The 23,639-nt window shown below is 42.2% G+C and overlaps 2 protein-coding genes across 2 annotated transcripts; one reads left to right on the forward strand and one right to left on the reverse strand.

Annotated features, from left to right (window-relative positions):
• The first annotated feature begins 684 nt into the window (after nucleotides 1-684).
• Nucleotides 685-10,191, forward strand: ggt5a (gamma-glutamyltransferase 5a). Its single transcript, XM_056376419.1, has 12 exons — nucleotides 685-971; nucleotides 1,307-1,434; nucleotides 1,526-1,621; nucleotides 3,056-3,242; nucleotides 3,331-3,491; nucleotides 3,729-3,875; nucleotides 4,164-4,291; nucleotides 5,332-5,513; nucleotides 5,617-5,708; nucleotides 7,483-7,589; nucleotides 7,772-7,882; nucleotides 7,975-10,191. The coding sequence occupies exons 1-12, from the start codon at nucleotides 805-807 to the stop codon at nucleotides 8,119-8,121; spliced, it is 1,653 nt and encodes a 550-aa protein (XP_056232394.1). The 5' UTR covers nucleotides 685-804; the 3' UTR covers nucleotides 8,122-10,191.
• Nucleotides 10,192-10,745: 554 nt separating this feature from the next.
• lrrc75ba (leucine rich repeat containing 75Ba) lies at nucleotides 10,746-23,609 on the reverse strand. The gene is made up of 4 exons (XM_056376420.1): nucleotides 22,893-23,609; nucleotides 20,031-20,159; nucleotides 19,165-19,277; nucleotides 10,746-13,192 (listed from the first exon to the last, which is right to left on the reverse strand). The coding sequence occupies exons 1-4, from the start codon at nucleotides 23,172-23,174 to the stop codon at nucleotides 12,586-12,588; spliced, it is 1,131 nt and encodes a 376-aa protein (XP_056232395.1). The 5' UTR covers nucleotides 23,175-23,609; the 3' UTR covers nucleotides 10,746-12,585.
• Nucleotides 23,610-23,639: the final 30 nt, after the last annotated feature.

A 23,639-nucleotide genomic window follows, 5' to 3' on the forward strand; every position in this document is an offset into this window, starting at 1 on the left:
TTATTGAACAAACTTTTTTAAAATTTAATTTAGTTTAATTAATTTTTTTTACCTTAAAGCTGTTGGCTCAGCAGGGGGCAACTCAGGGAATATATTCATATTCTTAACCATAAATGAGGAATGATGAAAAGGTAAGGTTTGCTCCCTCATGCCGGCTCTGTTACAAGAATCTGATTTTAACGGAGTAATCTGGAGCTTTGCTGAGGAGAAAAAAACAACAAATTCTCCTCAAATCTGGAGCCTGGAAATTATGTAAAAACATGTTTTCCCCAGCTAAGTGACCCAATTTCATTTTTGGATCACACCCCTGAAAAACATAAATAAGTTTGTCAGTGGATTCAAAGACCAATTTCGGAGGTGATGAACACTCACAGTAAAGGTGGAGACTTTTCATCTGGATCGCTTATAGCACATTTACACTTGATCTGATCCGTGGAGCTTGCCTACAACTCACACCTGCCAGCTGTTACCTGAGTTCAGCAATACACAGTCATAGCAACCAAGCAGAGCAGCGTGAGTGCGCAACAAGTGTACAGTCGGTCGTCTTTGATTGCAGAGGCATGTTTTGAGGTTAACACTCATGACTAAACAGATGCGCCACAAGTTTCATTCCTCTCTTATCTCGCTACGGGCGGAGGGCGGAGCCAGGCTGTCTGGTGCACGCCCCTTTTGACGGGGCAACCGGGCCCCCACTCAGTCAGTCAGTCAGTCATTCAGTGAAGTTGAGATATTTCAGAAGAGACAAACTATAAAAGTGAGATGAACTTTTAATGATCCCCGCAGAAACATCTGGCAGATACATCCATGGCGAGGTCAAAGGCGCGGGTGTACACCTGTTGCGCGCTGACGCTGCTCTGCGTGGTTGCTGTAATTTTGTGTGTCGCTTTGCTTGTGAGGCGCAAGTGTCCAGCTGATACTTTCTCTAGTGCTGCAGTGGCCGCAGACTCTGGAAAATGTTCAGAGATTGGACGGTGAGTGACACTTTTCTAATGGCATGGCATGGATCATTCACTTTGTTCAGGTCTGTAAGATGGTTGTGAATTACGCACATTACGCACAACCAGCACGGTCTGTTTTCAGGGAGACAACTTTTGGACTTAAACTTTTTTATTTTATTTCTTAGAGCAACCTTACCTTCAAATTCAAAACGCTATAAATCAGCTGTTTGTATTGTTGTTTGTCTGCACTTACAAAACTATAAGAAGAGTACAGTTTATTGTATCACGCTCCTTTTACTGGTTGTAACACCTTTCAACTCGGAATCAAAGTAGAGTTTTGTTTATGATTAACGTGTGACATCTTCTAGGGACATCCTTCAGAGAGGAGGCTCAGCGGTAGATGGCGCCATTGCTGCACTGCTGTGCACCTCCGTCATGAACCCACAGAGTATGGGCATCGGAGGGGGGTCCATATTCACAGTGATGGACAATTCTGGTAACAGACACGTTCATTCATCCCTCTAATAATGCTGCGGTGTCCAGATTTGCCAATAAAGTTAAATGATAACATCTCCCCTTTTTCAAAGGTAAAGTGAAAATCATCAACTCCAGAGAGACCGTACCCAGGAAGTTTAAATCTGACCTGCTGAAGTCTTGTCCCAAGACCTTCCAGCTGGTGTCAGGTCAGACTGCTCTGACATAAAGATCACTTCTTGATTCCTTTGTGGGGAGCCTTGCTCGTTTCTCTTGCTCTGGCTGTTGTGTTAGATTTTAGGTTACTGGGTTACTATGCTCGGGCATGATGAGGAAGCAGGGACAAACATTTTTCTCTTCATATCAGACTCCTTCCTTCCAGGTATTCAGCACGGAGAGCTGCACTTACCATATAAGGGCACAAAGTTGAAAGATTTATGTCAGGTCCAGGGCTGTAGATACCACCAGTCCCTTCTTGGATATGCAAATATCTTTGTTTCTACTTTGACTCTGAGCCAAGACCACACACACACACACACACACACACACACACACACACACACACACACACACACACACACACACAGAACCAGTCAAACAAGAGCTAAAAATAATGAGAGTCATTATCTTTCTATCTACCTATCTACTATACCTACACACCTCAGCGGTGGAACTCAGCGTCTCTTTCTTGAAACTCACGTTTATCTAATTAATGGTATTTGTTGTAATTATTTAACTTATTTTTTTGTTCTGGATTTTATTATTTGTTTTAACTGTAAAACACCTTTTTTGAAAGGTGCTACATAAATAAAAGGATTATTATCATTATCATCATTACCTCAGTGGAGAAAGAAGTACTCAGATCCTTAACTTAAGTTAAAGTACCAGTACATCAATGTGAAAATACTTCATATCAAGTGAAAGTCAGACACAAGAGCAAGAGCAAGCAAGAAAAACATACAACATACTTGATATATATGAATTTCATGACACAAACCAATCTGCATTAACACATAATTTAGTTACTTTTATAAACTAATTTACCCAAATTGAATAAGGTTATGAAAGAGGCTGATCATAAAATAAATTGTTGGAAACAATGTAGATGACAAAAAGCAGTTTAAAAGAGATTATTCACAAGTCTGAAAATCTTTTCAGCAGTAATTCATTTAAAATATATAATCAGATTATTAATAATATTACATAGTAGTATTTAGTAGTAGTAGTTAATGTACAAAAAGTATGTTATAGCTGTAGTTGCTTTAGGTGGAGGTAGTTTTAACTGCTTTATATACAGTTCGGTTTTGTCCAGTGGTTTCCAACTTGGTGGTCAGGTCCCCTCCAAAGGTAAATCTGGGGAGTTGTGAGATGATTAATGTTAATTAAGAATGAATTATGAATGTAAGTTCTTGTACACAAAATTTTATTGTATGTTTTTATTGTAATTTAAAATCTTAATCTGAAATGTAACGAGCAATTTCACCTGTTAGATCAGTGGAGTAAAGATTACAATTTCTTTTTTCCTGAAATGTAGTCAAAGTATATTGTTGCATAAAATGGAAAAAACTCAAGTTCAAGAAGTCTACCTCAAAACTGTTCAAAAACAGAACTTGATTAAATGTATGTCTGACCTATCCATCCAGGAAGCCAGTGGATTGGGGTCCCAGGGGAAATCCGAGGTTATGAACAGGCCCACAGGCTTTATGGGAAGTTGCCGTGGGCCACCCTCTTCCAGCCGGCCATCCAGCTGGCCAGAGAAGGGTTTCCTATCCCTCAAGTCCAAGGTCGATACATCCCGTACATTGATACGAACCAGACCCAGCCACTAAGGTGGGAGAGACACACCCACAGAAACATTATATGATTTACACATTTCTACATCTGAGTTATATTTTCTCTCACTGCATTTGTCCTTTAGGAAGTTGTATTCGGATGAGGAGGGGAACCTGCTGAAGACTGGTGATATAGTGAAGTTTGAGAAACTGGCCGAGACTTTTGAGATGATTGCGAATCACGGGGCAGACGCCTTTTACACGGGAAGAATAGCAGAGGATTTAATCCATGACATAGAGGAGGCAGGTATTGTGAGACGGGTTTCATCATATTCTCTTTCCCAGCTATTTTCTATCTCTGCCTGGCACACTGATCTAATTACAAATGAACAAATCAATCGGGTCTGTGAAGCACTGCAGTGATCACTCACAGACTGCGGTGTGAGCTGCCTGGATCCATTGAAAGTCTTGATTATGTGGAGCTCAGATGCGCTTTCCTTCCGTTTTGCTGAGCAGGACCATTTGTTTCAATGTCTGTGCTCAGGAGGAACGCTCACGGTGCAGGACCTGGCGTCGTATAGAGTTACAGTGACTGATGCGTGGGCTGTTCCTCTGGGAGAGTACCAGATGTACATACCTCCACCCCCTGCAGGCGGTGTCATCCTCAGCCTCATCCTGAACATCATGAAAGGTTGCTGCTGTAACGCAGACTGCAGAGCTGCTGCTCAGCTACACTCTCAAATCACATCTATCTTGGTAGCCGTGTTCATGTGTTCAACAGATAGGCTACAGCCGAATTAGTGCTTTTACTGGTTATTACATATACGAGTTGTTAACTCACATGAGGAGACTGAATGGCGATGTGAATATGTTTCTTTGTTTCATGCCAGAAAAGGATCCAGGCTGAGCTTTGGAAGTTGGATTCACTTAACCTAAACTGACAAGCAAAGAAACCAAACCAGTGTGTTTTTATTTACAGGATACGGCCTGAATTCAGCGTCTCTGACAGGTGAACAAAAGACTCTGGCTTATCACCGCTACGCTGAAGCTTTGAAGTTTGCCAATGGACTGAAGAAACGCATCCATCAACAGTTCGGCTCAGAAGAAGTAAGAATCATATAACGCTGCTGTGAACGTTTGTGCTCATACTCACACATGCTCCTGCTGCACACATCACCGTTACCTCAGTACTTAAGTTTAGTTCTGGCTTATAACCAGTGCTTTCAAAATGTTACATAAAATAAAAGTACAAGTCTTATCTTGAAAATGTACTGAAAACATCAAAAGATAAATCTACTTCTTTTGCAGAATAACTGTAGCTGGATCTACTTTGTATAATGTTAAGAGGTTCGATCTACAGTTCATCATACACTTCGTATAAATATGAGAAATCTGAATCTGCAAAGTAACTAATGCTCTCAAGTAAAAGTAGTTTAAGGTTCAATGTCTCCCTCTGAGGTGAAATTATAAAGCTGCATGAAATGGAAAGACTCAAGGGAAGTGCAAATCCCTCAAACACTTGAGCGAATGCTTTTAGTCGAGTCTGTTGCTAATAACAGTCGAAGAACTGTTCAGTGTTTAATCCTCAGCCCCAGTGAAGCAGACCCTCCGCCCACTGACTGGTGTGTCTCTGTGTCAATCAACACATCAACAGTCCTTATGAGCTAACACCTCCTGTAAACCCTCCCCGTGTTGTCATGGTGATCCAAGAGACATGTGTGCATCATGTTAGCTTGCGTGTCTCTCTCCTGGAGTGGGGGAAGGTACGAGTGTTGACCCGTATATTAGGTTTGAAAAGCCAGCAGGTAACTTTGAGCAGTGTCTTGTTGCACTGTTTTATTAAATGGTTGTGTTTGTGTTGTAAGCCCATAGTTAGGTAAGTTACATCCAGAGCCTGTGAAATTATTGGACGACTGTTCTGTTTTCTTCATCTTTCTATTGGCCTGGTTATTTTGAAAAAGAATAAGCGCTACGTTTGAATCAAATCAGAGAGTACAAAAATAAGGACTCAGAGATTTCAAATGGAATTCAATTCTTTTTCAAATTTAGTTCTGCTTTGTAAATACGATCATAATTTTACCTTTGAAGTTTGTTTTTTTTCTTGTGATGTGTGTGTTTTTTTAAATGCTCTGCACTTCTTGCGGAAGGCAAGGAAATTCACAGAGGACAGCTTCGCCGACCACTTACGGAGCTTGATCAGCAGCGACAAGGCTCACGATCCTCAGTACTACAACATCACCCCGTATCTGGACAGCATGGGCACCACGCACGTGTCTGTGCTGGCTGAGGACGGCTCTGCCGTGTCTGTCACCAGCACCATCAACCACATGTCAGTAGCTGAAAAGTGTGAGAAACTAACCATACAATAATAATGTTGGTTTTGCCGTGTCATAGCATCACGATCCAGTTTATTTAATGTATTTCCTTCACAGATTTGGCTCAAAGGTCTTCTCTCCGAACACCGGAGTCATCCTCAACAACGAGCTGTCCGACTTCTGTGGAAGAGTCGACGACATCTTTCCTGGTAATCACATCAGCATGACTTTCATTAATCATTAAAAACAAGTAACACAATAGTAACACAAAATTTTATATTCACGGAGTAACTTTTTGTTCCTTGTTTAACCAGGATTTCTAAGGATTGAACACAACATAGACGTAGAAATTCCTAAGGCTCCAGTGAGCAGCTCCATCAGTAGAATTTGCAGCAGATATTGTTCATGATAACAAACAAAGATCCTTATATAATGTAACTTCTTATGACACATTTACTGTTCTGCTTGGGCTCCTGGAGAGACTTTTAACAATTCAAACTCCACATTGTTCTGTCAGTTTGATACTCTTTTCCTAATTTTATAAGAATTGCTTCTAAACTGATTATGTTAACCTGTCAGCTGTAAAACATGGTTAAGAACAATGGATTTTCTCGTGCTCTATATCCGTGATTAGTGTTGAAATCACTTCTTAGGCAGCACCACCCTCCCATTACTAAAATAAGTCCATGATGTCTGTGGGTGTGTAACAAGGACTCAACCCTCTCTATGAGCTGCCTGACCCCAAACTTCACAATGGAGTAAAACTTTTCACACATATGCAAATGTTTTATATGTACATAATAATACATAATAATATCCACATATCAAATATATTTACATATAAAATAAAAACATATGTGTAAAAATTATATATGAAACCTATTAGAAATTAGAACAATTTCATGCATTGACATATATGTCCAGCCCATACAAATATATGTTTATGTATGCTTACATTGTACATATGTCAGTGTCATATGTTACATAAATATTTACCCATCCCAAATGCCTGTCAGTATATGTTGATATTACTGTATATACAGTAGGCTCCAAAAGTCTGAGACCACTTTCCCAGAAAGGAAAGATAGACATGTTTAAGATAAATAAGAAAAACATGTTTAGGCATATAGGATTTTTATATGTGGGCCTATCTCAGTTTAGTAAACTTGCCTATATAAATTAAACATATTGTTAACATATATGGTTGCAACATGTTATGCCGTAGAAAAATTCATCACATAAATATTCTCAACAAATTACAAATTTTACTGTGTGTATTTCATGTGTTATAAACTTATATCTACATATATCCAGAGGATGTATATGTGTGATTCTAATATATAATAATAATATCCCCTTACAGGTGACATATATGGAAAAACAAAAGGAATATACAGGGAGTGTTTTCTTAATTGGAGTAATAATAACAAATTCTTAATGGTACTTTCTTTATTTTGTATTTTATTTTGGGTTTTAACAAGGTCAGTGAAGTGAAGAGTGAGATGGGTTGATTGACACATACAGCAGTGGTTTGTGTGGGGTCTGTGTTTACCAGCTGCTTGTTCCTCAGTTGTTCAAAAATGATGAAAAAATACTCAATCTGTATTAATGTCTCTAAACTATAGAAACGCAATCATACAAAATAAATAGTCTCAGAAGTTTAGATTTTCACTTGTTGATGAAGCAATTTATTGAGCATTTGGCCTGTTTTATTAAAAATATGCAGCATGTTAAGAAGAGGTGATGATATGTATAGAGAGGGAGAAACATCCATGTGGCCTCAGCCTCCTCTACTGTCAGGTGTCAGCTGTTGAACAAAGGTAAAGTCACATGTGAGGGTTGAATAAATGCCCTTCACCCTCCGTTATTCAAAAGCACTCTGCTGATTGCATTTATAATCATTTTCTTCTTGTTCCTCTCACACTGATGAGTCTGAATTGTAGCTGCGTGTCCTGTCAGTCAAGGCGTTTGCTGTGTTTGCAGGGGAGCAGCCTCCCTCCTCCATGGCCCCCACTGTGCTGAAGTCTCAGTCAAAGACGCTGGTGATTGGATCGACCGGTGGGAGCATGATCACGACTGGGATTGCCTCGGTAACGTGTCCATGGCAATCACACTAAGTGCCATTAAGATAAATTGATGCAGACTAATGCTCCTTACTGTTGTCATAGCAAGAGCTGCCTTCACGAGTGTCTTCACCGTGTCCATAATCCATTCTGTAATCATCACTTTCCCATCTGCCAGACTACAGTGCATTGTTCTGCCTCTCTTCTAGACGCTCATGAACCACCTTTGGTTTGGAAAGAGCCTTAAGGAGGCGATCGCCTCTCCGGTTGTTTTTGTCGACTCTCAAAATGCATTGAAGTTTGAACCCAACTTTGACAAGGTAAAACATTCGATGCCTTTGTTTGATAGAGCAACACATGACACCGTCTTCGTGCCACCCGAGTCTCCCTCTCTCCTCTCTTTTCACTGCAGAATGTCATTGAGGCTCTGAAAGCTTTGGGACACCATCAAGAAACGGCCAGCAATTTCTACAACGTAGTCAACGCTGTGGAGAAGGAGGACGGCTGTATCTGTGCAGTGTCTGATGCCAGGAAACTGGGCCAAGCAGCTGGTTACTGAGACCGGGAGTCGGGGGATGCTGGTTATGCAGGATGGCCTGAAGGTCACTGAGACCTTCAAAAGGCTGCAACAGGTGGCGTCCGTCCTGCTTGGAGAATCATTGTATAAGGCCCTGAATAACAGGCTTCTTCAGCTGAACACTTACAGCAACATGTAGCAGTTAAACACGAGGCCTCTGACTTTTTACTGTGCAAAGAAGAAACTGCTGCCTTCACCTGTGATTGTATCTGACCTCCTGTGACTCTTCCTCTTGATTGTGCACATGTTTTTTTTCTCATGCCATTTCTGACGTGTTTCTGTGTGAAAACTGATTACAACGCTGATCCAGTTCATTTCTTCCATTTTTCACATCATGGTGTGACTTTGTAGTACAGATCCATGTTAATATCTGAGACATGAAATACATAGCAGGCTATTAGACAGTCTCACTATGTTAATAACAGAGGTGGGGCTTCAGTCACATGACATTACTCAAGTCAGACAAGTCACAAATTTGAGCTCTTGAGATTTGCTTGAGCAACACTGATAAAAGACTCGACTTGATTTAAATTTGGTTTTCATTAGACTTGAGACAGATGACTCGAAAGGACTTGACTTTTTTTTAGGGTTAGGGTTGAGGTGTTACATTATGCTTGGGTGATTTCTAATGCGATGCCCACAAACCTGACAACCTACTTGGACGTGGCAGACTGAGCCGAGGCCAACACACAAAACCAGCTCCGATGGGGAGGGGCTGAGTCCAAAAATAGGATTGCAGGAGGAAAGAAAACGTAGCACATTGCAGGTTCCACTTAGAGATATATAGTAATAGTAATAACTAGGATTGGCACTCAGTAGAGCGCATACCTTCGCCAAGGCCAAACAGTCCTACACACTAAAGAAAATGATAAAGAAACTCCTGGATCCGTCCCTTTAACCAGATCTGCACCAACATTCAATGGGTTCTCCCCCCCGGCTCATGCCCCATCCCTCCACCAAGTTTGGTGCAAATTGGTTCAGAACGTTTTGTAAAAATAAACAGACACAGATGAAAACATAACCTCCTTCAGCTGAGGTAATAATAAGACTAATAATAATAATTGTAGCAGTGGGCGGCTGCAGTCACAGTTCCAGACTCTACATGACCACAAAATGTCAACTATCAGTCAGACTTATAAGGTGTAAGCAGCTGCAACAGTTTTTGTTAATGTTGAGAGTAATTTGACAAAATGACATTTTTATATAACATGACTTGTGACTTGCTTGAGACTTGCACATGTGTGACTTACTCCCACCTCTGGTTAATAACTTGTTCATATCTGGTATTATGTGGAATTCACACTCTCACATGTTGTATGCTATAATGAATACTGCGTTGAAACATCTGGAACAAGCTGCTTTTCAGTGTAAAAAAAAAAGAAAAGGTCTTGAAAGAAAAATGTTAACCGTCCACACTTTGAAGGGTAGTTATCACAAATTGACTAAAACCAGTTGTTTGTTCAAATTTGACTTTTGCATATAGAAAATGCATTTTATAGAAACACATCTGTGTCATTCTTAAATTGCATTTACTGAGTTCAGCACAGTGAGAAGAAAAAGTGCTTGACATTGACTTCATATGTTTTTCACAACAGAACAAGTGGATGAAGACTTAAATACATAAAAAGATTAAAACCGACTATGAAAGGACAAAAAAAAAAAGACAAATCCTGGTTGCAGTCTATGACAAGCAACTAATAATGGCAAGTACTTTTTTTTTTTTTGGATGTGCCAGAGTGGCCCTCAGCTGGCTGTTCAGTCTCTTTAACCCGAGGTCACAGCTATTGAAATCTGCTCTGTGGATCTGTTTCTTTGTGCCATAATGTATTCTGAACAATGTGCGTGACTTCTCTGTGCTGTTTTCCATAAATTATTTCTCATTTCTGTGATGGCGCATGCTGCAGCTGGAGCAAGATAATCGCATCAAATAGTGACTCAGACAAACAGGAGAGCAGTTTCAGAGAAAGTTTGTGAAGAAATATGATGCACTCTCTCTGTGTCTGTCCCACATGAGCCATATTTTCAATTCTCACAATAAATATAATAAATGTCTTCCTTTTCTTATTTTTCTCAAAATCCAGGGAAATAAATCAATCCTGAAGGGAAAAGGTCAGGTAATAAGATCCTGGAGATTTTTGGGGGTGGGCTCCGTTGCCCTGTCTCATGGTATTTGGACCTTGGGGGGTGTGACAGTCACACTGTGCCCTGACCTTATAGGAGCCACCTGTTGCAAATGCCACATTACCATGTCTGGCAGCAGGAACAAAAGGTTGCCAGGAGAGGATCATGGGTAGGGCCTCATGTGATGACCACCCTGCCTTTCCCTGGTAAACGGTGGCAGCTCAGGCGTTTCCCTGACAGCACACAGCGCCACAGATGATCTGCTGGCTCTGAAACAAGTACACTGCTCCCCCAGCCAATCCCAAACAGCTCGGTCTGAGCTCATTTCTTTTATTGCCCTATTTGCAGGCTAATCTGCATAAATAAATCCTCTGTTTGTTTCTGTGAGCAGCTGCAGGTTCTGCTCGTGACACAGATATTGCCACCAGCACACTCCTTTCCTTTCTTTTTTTTTTTTTTCAAAATAAAACAAATCACTTCTCAGTTTGGATCGGATCTTTTATTGGCAGTCAGTGTTTGGCATGAGACAAATACACACAGGCTACAACAAGGAAGAGTTTGACGTCGACACACGAAACAAAAACTACAAACCGAGTGGACAGTGCGCTCCGTTATTCAGATTAAACATTCGACATAAGAGGTGTCTGCCCTGACTGAAAATCACATTTACTGAACTGTTTTCTGTTTTGCTGTGTAATCCTATCAGCCACGTCCCCCTTTTGTTTACTGTTCGAGCTTACAGCAGGAGGTCACTGGGCTCAGTTTCATTAGAGTCATTATTATAATTACCGAGTCGGACAAAAGACAAAACACAAAAACAATAACAATAACACAAATAATTACAGCAGTAATCAGACGTTTTACTGTTACAAACACACATAACACACACTTAAACATTTATTATATATATGGTGATGGTGTTTTCAATGATCCTTCTAACAATCATGAGCCATTTGGTCATTTCACCTTGGAGAGGTATGCTTTCAGCTGCTGCTTTGTAAATATCTCAGTCAGTTATAAACAGTGTACACAGAGTATATGCTATGGAGAAACGGAAATATAAATAGAATATAGTGCCTTAAAGTGCATTGCAGTGTTTCGGTCAGTCTAACTTAATCATCATGTGCTACCGTAGACGGACTATAACCAACAGATAACAGTCATGGCTGCGTCTCATCGCAAACACAGGGCCGCTGAATTTCAACACATGGAAATGGCAACATATCTGTAGAGACACACGGCAGTTGGAAGGACACAGACTCAGTGGCCCATATTACAGTTGGCTGTGGTGTCATTAATGCGCTGAAACACTGTGGTGGTGACTACAACGGAGCAATAATTACAAAGAGGTGAATATCAGCATTTAGGCAAGTACAAAAAACAATCAGTGACAGCTATCCATTGTTGAGTCCTACCTGTTGTCTTCTAAGATTGCTTTGTTCACCAAAAGTGCACAAAAATAGCCTGTGGAAACACAACAGAGCCATGTTTTGTGTCCTCATTTACATCTACACAAGGGCTGCGTGGGTATTCACAAGTGGACATTTGGAAAGGGGGGGAAAACGCAAAAAGTCTTGACCTAGCAGTTTTGCCGGCGTCACGTGACAGGTCGTCGGCTGTATAGTCTGTTGAACTTGTGTCATAGCTTTTGTTGAGAGATTAACAGAGAACACACAATGTGGAGCTAGGCCCTGCCTGCCAGAGATAGTCTCAGTCCTGGTAGAGAACCCAGAGGGACCCACTGTTTCCAAACTAACTCCAGTTCCACTTCAGCTACCGCAGGGATGCTGCTCCTCCATCCAACCAACTGATCCAAACCTCCTTGGGACTGGCTCCTCAGCTGCCACTATCACTGAGAGAGAGAGAGAGAGAGAGAGAGAGAGAGAGGGAGAGGGATAGAGAGAGAGAGTGAGAGAGAGAGGGAGAGAAAGAGAGAGAGAGAAAGAGAAAGAGAAAGAGAAAGAGAGAGAAAGAGAGAGAGAGAGAGAGAAAGAGAAAGAGAGAGAGAGAGCGAGCACCGGTTCATTAACTCTTCCAGCCCCCCTCCAATGAAACCGCACCTTGTTCCCAAGAGCACCATCCACCAACACAGTAAGTCCGCCGTTGTGACTGTCACTATCTTGTGTGGGTTAACTCAGAGATGGTTAGGAATTGCTTGATAGCTGTGTCGCGACGAGAAGTTCACAATGTGGGCACTGGTCTCCCTCGTGCCTCGAAGGGTGACTGGGCTCGTGGTGTGAGGGCGAGAGGACGAAGGAAGTAACGGAGTGCTGTGGGACGACATTTCATCCACAGTGGAAAGAGCCTCAGAGAGAAAATACCTCATCACCTCTCACAGTAGTGAAGGGTGAAGTCTTTGGAGAGCTGCTTCTGCCCTAAACCCCACGGCTCCAGCTCAAATTTGTTCCCCATGTCATCCTCGTCGTCTTCCGCCTCCTCCTCGTCCTCCTCTTCTTCCTCGTAAAGGCTGGGCTCCTCGATAGAAGTCTCCAGGTGGTAGCAGTAGGGTTGGCCCTCTGTGTACTCGTAGATGGTTGGTAAACTGCTCTTCAGGCTACAGCGCCGACGCAACGCGACCAGCAGCGGCTGGGGCATGGTGAAAATATCCACGTTGTTGCCCAGGTCGATCCAGGCCAGGCTGGAGAACATCTTGGGGTCTTTGAGCATCTCGGTGAGGTCTTTGAGGATAGCCAGGGTGAGGCGGTTACCGTTGAGAGCCAGGGTGCTGAGTTTGGGCAGAGAAGCGAGAAGAGGCAGGAGAAGCCTCAAGTTCTCGTCCTGGAGTTCGGTGAAGCTGATGTCCACAGCCACCACACTGTCTCTGTTGGTTTGGAGGTAGAAGGCGACTTGACGGACGTCACGAGTGGACAGAGGGATGCCGGACAAGTCGACTGAGTCACTGGACAGCTTTTTCTGTAGGGTTGTCTTGAGACTGTTGGGGAACATAAGGAGAGAGAAAGTGGGATTACTTAGATGACTCTTAGACACGAAAAAGCACATTACAGATTAACTTTGAGCTGAGGGGCTGAAAGGATCTTAGAATGATTCCCCTATCTGTGACTTGGGGACAAGGCCCTGGTTTTATGTTGTGTTTCCTGTGTTGTATAGAGGAGGGGGTGACTGGGCTGGTTTGGAGCGGAAGGCTGACACAGAGACTCCAGCATGGGGATTTACTAGTGTAAACAGAGGAGCCAAAACATCCGAGTGAGCCAGGAGCTTGAGCCGAAAGCTCTGAAGGCCAGGAGCACAGAGCTCCTTACAGCACAGAGCCAAAACAGTTTACTACTTAAAAGATAAACCATGATGTGTTTTACAAAAAGATGAAACTTGAATAGAAGATGCTTGGCCACTTTATTTTTAGGACAGGAGAGATTTTATTTTTTTTGGAAATACATCACAAAATGCTGCCTATAAGTTGTTGTTATTATTGCCACCAAAAAAAGTTGTTTTATGTTTTGTTTCTTTGTTCGATAGCAAGATGTCTCCCGTGAAGTTTGGTCAAAATGAGGCCAAAGAACACAGATCAAAGATTTGCTAAATGGGGCATTTTCATGATTTTCTCACACGTATGATCATCATTGACACTTTATAACAAGGGTACAAGACATATGTTTAAGTAAAGCACAGTTAATTCCTCATGCATCAGCACCACATTTACAATTTTATAATGGAACACGTTTCAAAATTTTTAATCTGACAATCAGGTAACACTTTCTGATAAGGGTACAAAACATATGCTGAAGAAAATGATCAAGTCACTATGACTTTATGTGATTAGTTAACACTTAATGGATCATCAGTTAAGGACTGTTGAATCACAGCTACTTCATACATAAATTCATAGTCTATACCATGAAAATTAGCTGAATCCAGTTACATAGGAAAGTGCATTTCAGACTCATACATTTAACGGGCCTAATTTGGTGGCATATTAATGAATGTATGTTTCACTAATTGATGATTCAGTAGAGATCACATAAACTCATAACATGTTAGTGTCAGCAACAGGAATTCATGATACATCCTTGCATTAAATCATCATGAATCAAGCTAATCAGTACTTAAGCATATGTTTTGTGCCCTTATTAAAATGTGTCACTTGTCACTATCAGTGAATATTTTAATGCAGATTAAAAATTTAGAAGCATTTCCATTATTAAAATCAGACATTTAAAGGATTATGTAACTGTAGCTGAGGTCTGCTCGCTCCAGCTGCTTTCTAGTTTTGTCTGGGTGATTTTTTTGTGCGTTTGAGACACTATATTGATTTATAAAATGAATGTCAGTCATTGAGGGAAGCGATATTTGATGTGGGAGTAAGGAGAACTCAGGACGTGTTTTTTGGCTCACACACACAGCACAAACGTCTGAAAACCTTAAAGCGCTTTGAGGGTCATTTGCAGAGCAAGGATTTGACTGAATATAAGTGATACTTTTCTGTAGCATTAGTTATTGCTTTACACCGCAGATGAAAATATTAGTGCATTATTTACACCCTCCCTTGCTCTTTTGTTTCCAGTCAGTACTTCCCCCTTCGTGAGGATGCGGTGTGTTTAACTCGAGCTGTTACTGAAGTGGCCTGTAACGCTGATTCGGTGTCAGAGTGAATTATAACATCCTCCAGCGCCCAGTGACTTTCTGTGACATTCACTGCAGTACCTGTCACTTGTGATGCTTTAAAGTGTTTTTTGGTCACATCGAAGATGGATGTGCCCTCAGCAGCATCCACAGCTTCATTTTAAAAGCAGATGGTGGGCTAATGAGCACGTTTAAATTTAAGTTTAAATTAATTGCAACAAAAAAAAAAAAAGGAAAAAAAAGAAAGTATAAAACCTGCTGGTGAAGCCAGGATAAAGTGGAGTTTAATCAGCTTTGGAGAACAGAATCTGTCAGATAAAGACATTTGTCAAGGCTGCTGCATCTTTAGCAAAGTCTTGTGAGCCGCTCCCACCCCCTCACCCACCCATTGTCTGGCCCTGCCAGCCTTTTATAATTGCCAGAAACCTCATCTTCACCAGAGGCACAAAAGTCCTAATGGCCACGGCCTGGCAGCGGCTCCCCTGCAGGTGCGAATGGGTTTTGATCACACAACTCCCTCCTTTTCAGACAGACTCGTCTTTTCGAGCTCAGGAAGCATGAAAAATGGACGTCTGCGGCGTCCTCTCAGAAAGCCTCTTCCATCCTTCCTCCGGATTAATTTGACACCAGGAAACAAGAGTGTCGCTTATAACTTTGAGAGGACAGCTTTTTTTGTCGTCTTTACATCCATGAGAACACAGACAACAGGGCTCAGGTTAAATGACAAAACTAGTTTATAGGTTAAGTGATTAAAAAAGATGAAAAAAGAAGTGGTGCAGAGGTGCGGCGTTCTCCGCTATGAATCAAATCACATTCGATGCATGTCGCTAAGTAGAGATGTTCACAGCAGCAGACAGTGAGAGAATAATCCCCTCCTGCACTAACAATGAATTGAAGCCAGTAATAACACAAATGGCATCACCGTTTTAGTAATAGTGCTTACCAAACTAAATTCACAATTACGTAATCTAATAAATATCCCTTCCATTATTAAGTAATCAATTCAATTTACATTGAATAATGAAGTCATCTACTTGGTGTTCCCAGTTAAATACTGAAGAAGCAGAGTGCGTCGCTTGTCTTCATGTGTGGCTCATCAGTCTTTGTGTGTCAGTGATTTAATATAATGAGGCAGCGTTTGAATTCAGTCAGCGTAAATCAAATCACTCTTGTCATTTATAAATATTCATATCTGCGGGGTTAGGTGAAGCTAATTGTGACGAGGGGAAATGCTATTTAAACAAATAAGGACACTGTTTGAAACAGTTAAAATGCCTGTGTTAACAAGTGGGTGGATAATGACAGAAGTTATAAAAAATCCATTTTATCTCAAAGTATTAAAGTATTTTCCAGGAGTTAATTTCCTCCTCAGCTCTCCCCTCGGCTATTATTGCATTGGATTTTTTTTTTTTTTGCAGAGTCATTTTATGTTCAAGCTTTGCTTTGTTAGTCACTTCAATCCTCTGATGGCTGAAGACTGAAATCTGTACGAGAGAGACATGAAATGAGATGAGTCAAACCACATCTGCTCCCCGGCATTTCACTTACATTTTCAATTCATTTTCTGCTGTACTATATACAAGAAACTGTTCAAAGGAGAGTGTGAGAGTGCACACACGCTCACACTGAAACCACTGCATTGTCCTTCATGATACAGGGAGTCCAACCTCACAGTCAACAGCCCATATCAATAACACAGCACCTGCAAGCAAATACCACCTCCATATCTTTCTGTGTGGTGGATGTTTTGGTAAAAATCTGGATCTGGAGAGCTGCTGTGAGCACGTCGTATTTTCCTGGCAAAGGAATTGAAGCTAAAACAATCAGTTAAAATGATTGATGTGCCCCTGAGAAAGCTTTAATGTGCATGGTAAGCTACAATGCGCAATATAATGTATATTAGTGAATTTGAGGTGAAAAAACGGACGATTTATTATGCAGTGGATGAAGATGAGCAATGTGGGAACTACAAAGACAGAGCCCACTAAATGCTTATTTTGTATTTCTTGTTTCTGAGCATTCGGGTGACAAAGGAGGAAGATAATTATGAGGTTAAGTAAGCCTGATGGAGCAGGAAGACAGCGGTGTGAAAACCGAAGCTAAAAAAGGTCACCAAAGTGTTGGCAATTTTTCCGCTCACATGAAATTACCCTTAAGGTGGGAGCGCCTCAGCAGCATTTCTGGGTCACTGCCTCCATCAAACCTGTTGTGGAGCTCTTTCATTCAAATGTAAAAAAAAAAAAAAATCAAATAAACTAGTTAGATAGATTAACAGGATTAGTGAGATTCAGACATTAATTCAGTGTGGCATTCCAGTCAGAAATGTGTGTAAAGTATTTAGAGCAGCCGGTGTGCAGTGCTAATGCTGGATAATGAAGGGATGAAGAAGCCGGTGGCATTAAGCACTGAGCTGTTTCTGTTTCCTCTGAGTACAGAGAAACCTCAGAGGTGAGGCTGTTGCATATTTTCACAGATGAGGGCAGTTTGCCTGCAGCTGGACAAAGATGGAAGTGAAAAGGAGGTAAAATCCACCCTAAGGTCATTCTCTTTTCTTGTTAATGTGGACAGGGAAATCCTACTTAATAAAGGAATTGTTCAACATGTTGGAAAATACATTTGATCATCTCTTCTGCAGAGACTTAGATGGGAAGATTGATACCACTCTCATATCTTTACGCTAAGTATGAAGCTACAGCTGGGACGCAGATAGCTGAGTTAAGCATAAATACTGGAAATGGGGGAACCAGTTAGCTTGGCTCTGTCTGAAAGTAGGAAATAGAAAAAATAGAAGAAAAAGTTTCTCAACCTGTTCAAAAACCAAGGTGTAAAAATGCCAAGATGTAGTTTTGCAAGCCAAAAGATTGCAAACATTTTTACAGTTTTGTGTGTGTGCAAAGCTAAGCAAGCTATTTCCTCCTGTTTCCAGTCTTTATGCTAAGCTAAACCAACCGTCTGCTGGCTGTAGCTTCAGATTAAGCATCCAGACATGAGAGTGGTATCAATATTCTCATCTAAGAAAGCGAACAAGTGTAGCCTACTCCCCGAAACCTTTACACAAACAACCCCTGAACCTTCCCCTCCCAACAGAACCACATGACAGTACAACACACTACAGCCTGAGCTCAGCTGCTTCCTGTAAAAACACTAAATGGAAAAGTAACTGTGCTCCCGGGGAATTATCACACAGTTGCTTTTATAAAAGTGTTAAACCAGACAAACCAGAAATCGAGTGTGTGTGAGGTGAATTTCCTTTTCACATGCAGCAGCAGGCTGGCCGGGTCTCGTCTCTCTCTAGCTTTGACAGGTGTTTGTTCATGAACACGGCGGCAGGCGAAGCTGTCAGAGCACACAGCATCCACTGTATTAATATTCTGTTTTAGGGTGGATTTCTGTTTTAATGATTCATGTCGCTCCTGCTGTCTCAGTCGGTGCCAGACTCTGTCTCTCTCTCTACAGGTTTGTGAAGCCTACAATATGACTAAGTAAAAAAAAAAAAAAAGAAAAGAAAAAGAAGGCCCCTCAGCTCTAGGAATTTAGAAATCGTATGTATCTGCACATTTTCAGAGATGCTGTCAGAGTCAGTTAATTCCTGCGTCTTTCCTCTTCCGAGCTGAGCTAAACGTCCACGAGCACAACAAAGCCCTGCAAGTGCAGCTCGACAGTGAAGGGTCTGATCCTGCCAGATCCCTGTGAATATGTCTTCGCCTCTCCTCAGATTGTGCGTGTTGATACCTCTGACTGACTCATAATGGACCTGCCTCATCTCACCGTGTTTGCATTGTCTCCTTGTCAATCCTGAGATTATTTTCATCTCCAGAAAATGAACACATTATGTGCAGCGTCTAACCAGCTGTAGAATAAGCAATTACACGAGCGAGAATTATGATAGCCTGTTTCTATTCATGAATAGGATTACCAAGCAATACCTAGGCGCACAAAAAACCTATTTGTGCACAAGCTAATTCTCTCATCATCATTTGCACATCAAAAGCAATTCCATCTTTTCATCAAGACGATACAATTGTATTTTAAAAAAAATACCCTCCCAGCTTTTCTTCAGCAAACAGATGGACAAATTTGCGGCTGTGCCACTTTTCAAGAGAGAAAGGCCAATGGCAACGCGCATCCACTTAAAAAAGATAGATGATTGACAGCTGTGGTTACCATGGTGTTCCCGTCAGGTCAGCCCGTGGCCAGCTCTGCCCTAGTTCAATGTCAGCTACAAAGATGGAAATCTCTACAGCTCGACATGCAGCAGAGCCCTGTTCTCAGTTGTGCGTAGCTGCAGATTTATTACAGACTGGATGTCTGGACAGAAGGGCTTACCAGGCCTGGGATTTCCGTCTGGACATGCTCTGCCTCAGCCACTTTGAGTGCGGGGTTAGGTGGTAGATCAGCTGTCTGCAAATCTTATCAGAAGACTTTATGGTGTCTGCATCCTGTGGTAGGAAGCAGACAAAAAAGAGACAGGAAAGAGACAAACTGTTGTGAAGTTTCATATGAACAAAATAAAAAAAAAGGTTTGTTATAATTCGAGATACCTTCAGCTGCTCCTGAACAAAACACAATTTTGCTGCCTTGCTGGAGGAAGAAAATCTAATCACATACAGCATGCATCGAGGGGGAAAACACAGGAAGTACACAGGAGAGGTGAGATTTGACACAGCCACTGGCAAACACTGGTAATTTCAGCTCATTAACCATGTCGTGGCTTACATCCAAATAATTCAATATTCACTGTAGAAGGTCGAGACATACGGAGTTATGAATTCATGTCTGTGCACAAAACAACCATTTTTATTCAGCGTGTTCGTTCAGTTGATTCCTTCAAGGTTATCACTTTGCAGATATTCACAGGTTGTTCAGGTTTATGAGTTTTCAGGTATGAGATTGAGAACAATTCAACAAACTGGGATCTGGGATTCATACTGAACAGCTCGTCCTATTTCTAGCTCCTCAAAAGTAACATGTGTCTGCAGAATTCCCTTCAACCGTCTGTCAAATGAAAGTAGATAATATCCTCAGATTGGATTTGCATTGATCTGGATAACTTAACAAAAAGGAAACCATCAGGGGAATATGTTTAAGAGAATGCTTTCTTTTGCAGAATACTAACATCAAGCTTTGATTTTTTTTTTTTTTCCTGGATACGCTGTGAGTGTTATGGGAAGGAGAACGCAGTAAAAGCTGACCTTCTTAGGACACTGCATCTCTCGAGCCAGGCTGAGCAGCAGCTCGTGTGAGATGGGGTCCACCAGGTTGAGGAAGGCAGCGTTTTTGTACAAGATGTCGTTGAGGGAGGTGCCTTCCAAACCCAGATCCTACCAAAACAGAAAAAGAAACATGAGAAAATCAAAATCACAGCAAGATGAAATTGTAAAAAAAAAAAAAAAATCAGGCACTTTCAAGGCAATTACAATTAAAGTGTCTTTGGAGCTGAGGAGAATAAAATGCATTAGTGATGGAGATGGAGCCTTTGCTATGTCAAGGGCAATGTGACTTGAAATGGAAAGATAAAAGAAATGTTTTGTTTTAAATATTCATTAACAGAGACAGAAGCTTTTTCATCTACAGCAGGAGAGTGAAATCTAGAGGGAGACACATAAATTATCACACCTCCATGGCGCCGAGCCACAGTGCATATCCCGACATGCCACAGCACGTACTGTTTGCATAAACAAAACCACTTTAAGAACTATGCTTGCTCTGCTCTCCTTGATCATTCAAAACGCTCCTTGGAAGAATGTAAAACCCTTCCCTGCATGCTGTTTACAATCTGTATGCAACTTTCTAAACACGTTTAAGGTATTTCTCTTACTTCATCATTCTTTTCACCGCAAAAAAATATGTCAGTGGCACCTGAAAATGATTTTGAATACATTTGAACAGGATATGAATACATTTCTAAAGAGGTCAAAGCTGACAGCTGTCAAGTAAGCTTACTCATAAATATGACAAATCCAGAAGCATCTGCAGTAAAAACAAATCAAAGCGACTAAAACGAGCAGATTTCCGATGACCTTTTGAGTGTGATGAGACAAGCAACAGTCAGCAGTGCAGCTGCGTGTTCTGAACTGTACAATCTGCCTTCATCAACATGTCCATCCTCAAGGTGCTAAGGAGGCAGACTACGACGACGAGCACTTGTGCAGTCCATGCAACTTTAATGAGAGAGGCAAGCCTTTGAGACATACAGCGTCGACACACCTGAGCACACGCACTTTTTTTTCTCTCACGAGCACAATCGGCATTGATTATAACAGACAGTTTGAGTGGGAGGTTGGCAGCTCAACATTATTAGCTCCCCTTTTAACAAGGGCAACAGTAAACACAGACTGAACCCAAGGCGGGAGAGAAGCTGCTTCTGCCCTTCTGAGAAACAAGGTATAAAAATATCTCCCCATCTGAGTTTAGACACGATCAATTGTCATGTGCAAGCGCAGCATGAAGCCACGAATCCTTCCCGTATCCGCAGCAGAGCTCAGATCTTTTTCATATCTGGAGCAGAGCTCACTGTTACACACCAATTAACTCTACCACAAACTCCTTTTAAATCCAGAGAACAGGAATCTCTCAGAAATCTCTCTCTGCCTGGTTGCGACGCTGCGAGTAAAGATAAAGTAAGGCTTATTTAATAAAAGTGGAGCTCATTTAGAGGAAGCGAGCCCATGTCCCCTGTGATGTGGCTGTCATGGAGCCTTGGCTGGCTAGTTTATCTCATCGGCTTGATTAAGGATGTTCCACTCTCTCCCGTGTCAAGGCTTCAGAGTAATTAATGCTAGATTGGCCGACAGCTAAAAGACAGAGGAAGGCCTGAGGGAAAGCAAACAAATGAGATCACAGAGGCTGCTGTCACATATTCAATGCACCTACATATTCTTTTACACCTTTCAATGCTACATATCCCACAGCAGGTGAGACTTTGAAAACAAGCCGCTTCACTCAGTATAGTGGAGCTGGATATACTCTAGGTCACGACTACATCTATTTATAACTATTATCTTGGTCAAGTGAAAATTGCATCAAACATACTGCAACAAATGTCAGTTGTTTTTTTTTTTAAAGAAAACAATAAAAACTGATGTTTTTGTGCATTTTTGATCTGATCCGGTGGGTTTTAAAGATTTTCATCAGCCAAAGAAGCTAAAAAAATATCTAATCTCAGGGGAAAAACAAGTAATCTTCTATGAGAATCACATGGAGCACAACAAAGTATGAACGAGCCGCTGGTAAGATTTTCATTTCTGTGACCTTTTTCCTCTGACTAAGAGTTAATAAAACCTTTTGGAGAAGAATAATATTTTGTATTGTGGAACACAGGACTCCAGGGCTTACATTGTTGCTGCTGGAGCACAGGCCATTACACACACAGAGAGAGACATTAGGAGTGGAGAGGGATGGAGGGGGCAGGTCGCTCTAATGGGAGTATTAGAACAGCCTAAGGAGGAGAGGTGAGACTCTGGCCACAGTGCGGGAAACAAAGACAGATGCAGAGGGGATGGTGGAGTGCGTTTTGTTCGTGGTAATACCCAGATCACATCTGAGGACAATGAAATTTGGGTTGAAGCGATGACACACGGCACGCAGTTTGACCATTTCCTTATTTAGACTGCAGGTTATCCCTTCAAATCAAACGTCAACATGCTGCATGTCAGACCCACAGCCAGAGAGAACACTGTTGAGTCACATGCTGCGTCTGCCACTGAAACAATGTGTCACAGGTACACTGCTCTGCCAGTGGCCTACTTTCTACAAAAACAAATGCTTCTGGAGGAAGTGGCCGAGGGGAGAGGTGGTCTGGGCTGGGGGTGGGGGTCAGAGGTCAGAGGGCAGGGGTTGATGGAGGCACCTGTGGACACATCAAACTGCATTCACGCACATGAGGAGCACCTGCCTGCTCTCCATCTGTTGCTTGGCGAGTAATGTGGGGGATGCGTGGCTGCATCAGCATCAGAGCAGGCTCACAGCTGTGGCGCACGTAGTGTATGTAAACGGGTCTGACTTTACCGGGTGCTGTGTGCAGCTGTGTGCAGCTGTGTGCAGGTTCTGCTTACCTTCCTCAGTAATTTGAGCACGTCGGTTGCCTGCTCTATCCTGCGGTCACGGAGCAGCTTCTGTATCTCTTTGATCCACGCCACTCGCCTCATGTACGGGCTGTGGTTGGTCCTCCGCAGCATCCCAGGCAGTTTGTCTGATTTCAGCATCAGTGCAAACAGAAAGTCCCCGCCGCCCCGACTGCCCCTGTCGCTCTCTCCGGTGCCATCCAGAAGCTTGCGTCGCTTTTTGGAGAAATTCTCATTGTCCAGGCTGCTCTGCCTGCTCAGTCTGGAACCCATGGTTTGATTTTTTCTAGACGCAGGCGACGTTCGTGTTGCAGCTCAGACAATATTACTAGAAGGAAAACCCCATGATCAGATCCCAGATTTTCAGCCAGCGGATGCTCCTCAGTGGAAGGTAGAAAACAGCGCCGTGCTGTCTGGCGCTGCGTTACCGCCTGGCTGTCAAGCAGACTGATCCGGTGCGGAACAACACAATATCCCAAGACAGTCTAATTTATCACCATTCTCTCATGCACCGGTCACACACTGCTATTTTGACTTTCTCACCCACCGCGGCAAATACGTGCGCCTGGCTCGGATGATGAAGATGCTCCGGCTGCTTCATCCTCCGACCGTCTCTGCTTTACGCTGCTGTTTAGGTTCGTGCAACGTGGAGCGTCCGACCAATCCCAGCATCTGGTGCCCGCTGCGCGTCTCTCCTCCAAGGCTTGCCCCCCTCCCTCCCTCTGTGTAGCTACAAGG

Source organism: Seriola aureovittata, chromosome 5, assembly GCF_021018895.1.
Source record: "Seriola aureovittata isolate HTS-2021-v1 ecotype China chromosome 5, ASM2101889v1, whole genome shotgun sequence".
NCBI classification, from domain to species: Eukaryota; Metazoa; Chordata; class Actinopteri; order Carangiformes; family Carangidae; genus Seriola; species Seriola aureovittata.

Coding starts and splice junctions, on each gene's coding strand:
- ggt5a (XM_056376419.1), top strand. CDS start 805: ATGGCGAGGTCAAAGGCGCGGGTGTACACCTGTTGCGCGCTGACGCTG. Junction 1,622..3,055: donor GACCTTCCAGCTGGTGTCAG/GTCAGACTGCTC, acceptor CTATCCATCCAG/GAAGCCAGTGGATTGGGGTC. Junction 7,883..7,974: donor TTGAACCCAACTTTGACAAG/GTAAAACATTCG, acceptor TTTTCACTGCAG/AATGTCATTGAGGCTCTGAA.
- lrrc75ba (XM_056376420.1), bottom strand. CDS start 23,174: ATGGGTTCCAGACTGAGCAGGCAGAGCAGCCTGGACAATGAGAATTTC. Junction 20,160..22,892: donor TGCTCAAATTACTGAGGAAG/GTAAGCAGAACC, acceptor CTGTTTTGGTAG/GATCTGGGTTTGGAAGGCAC. Junction 19,278..20,030: donor AGATGCAGTGTCCTAAGAAG/GTCAGCTTTTAC, acceptor TTCCTACCACAG/GATGCAGACACCATAAAGTC.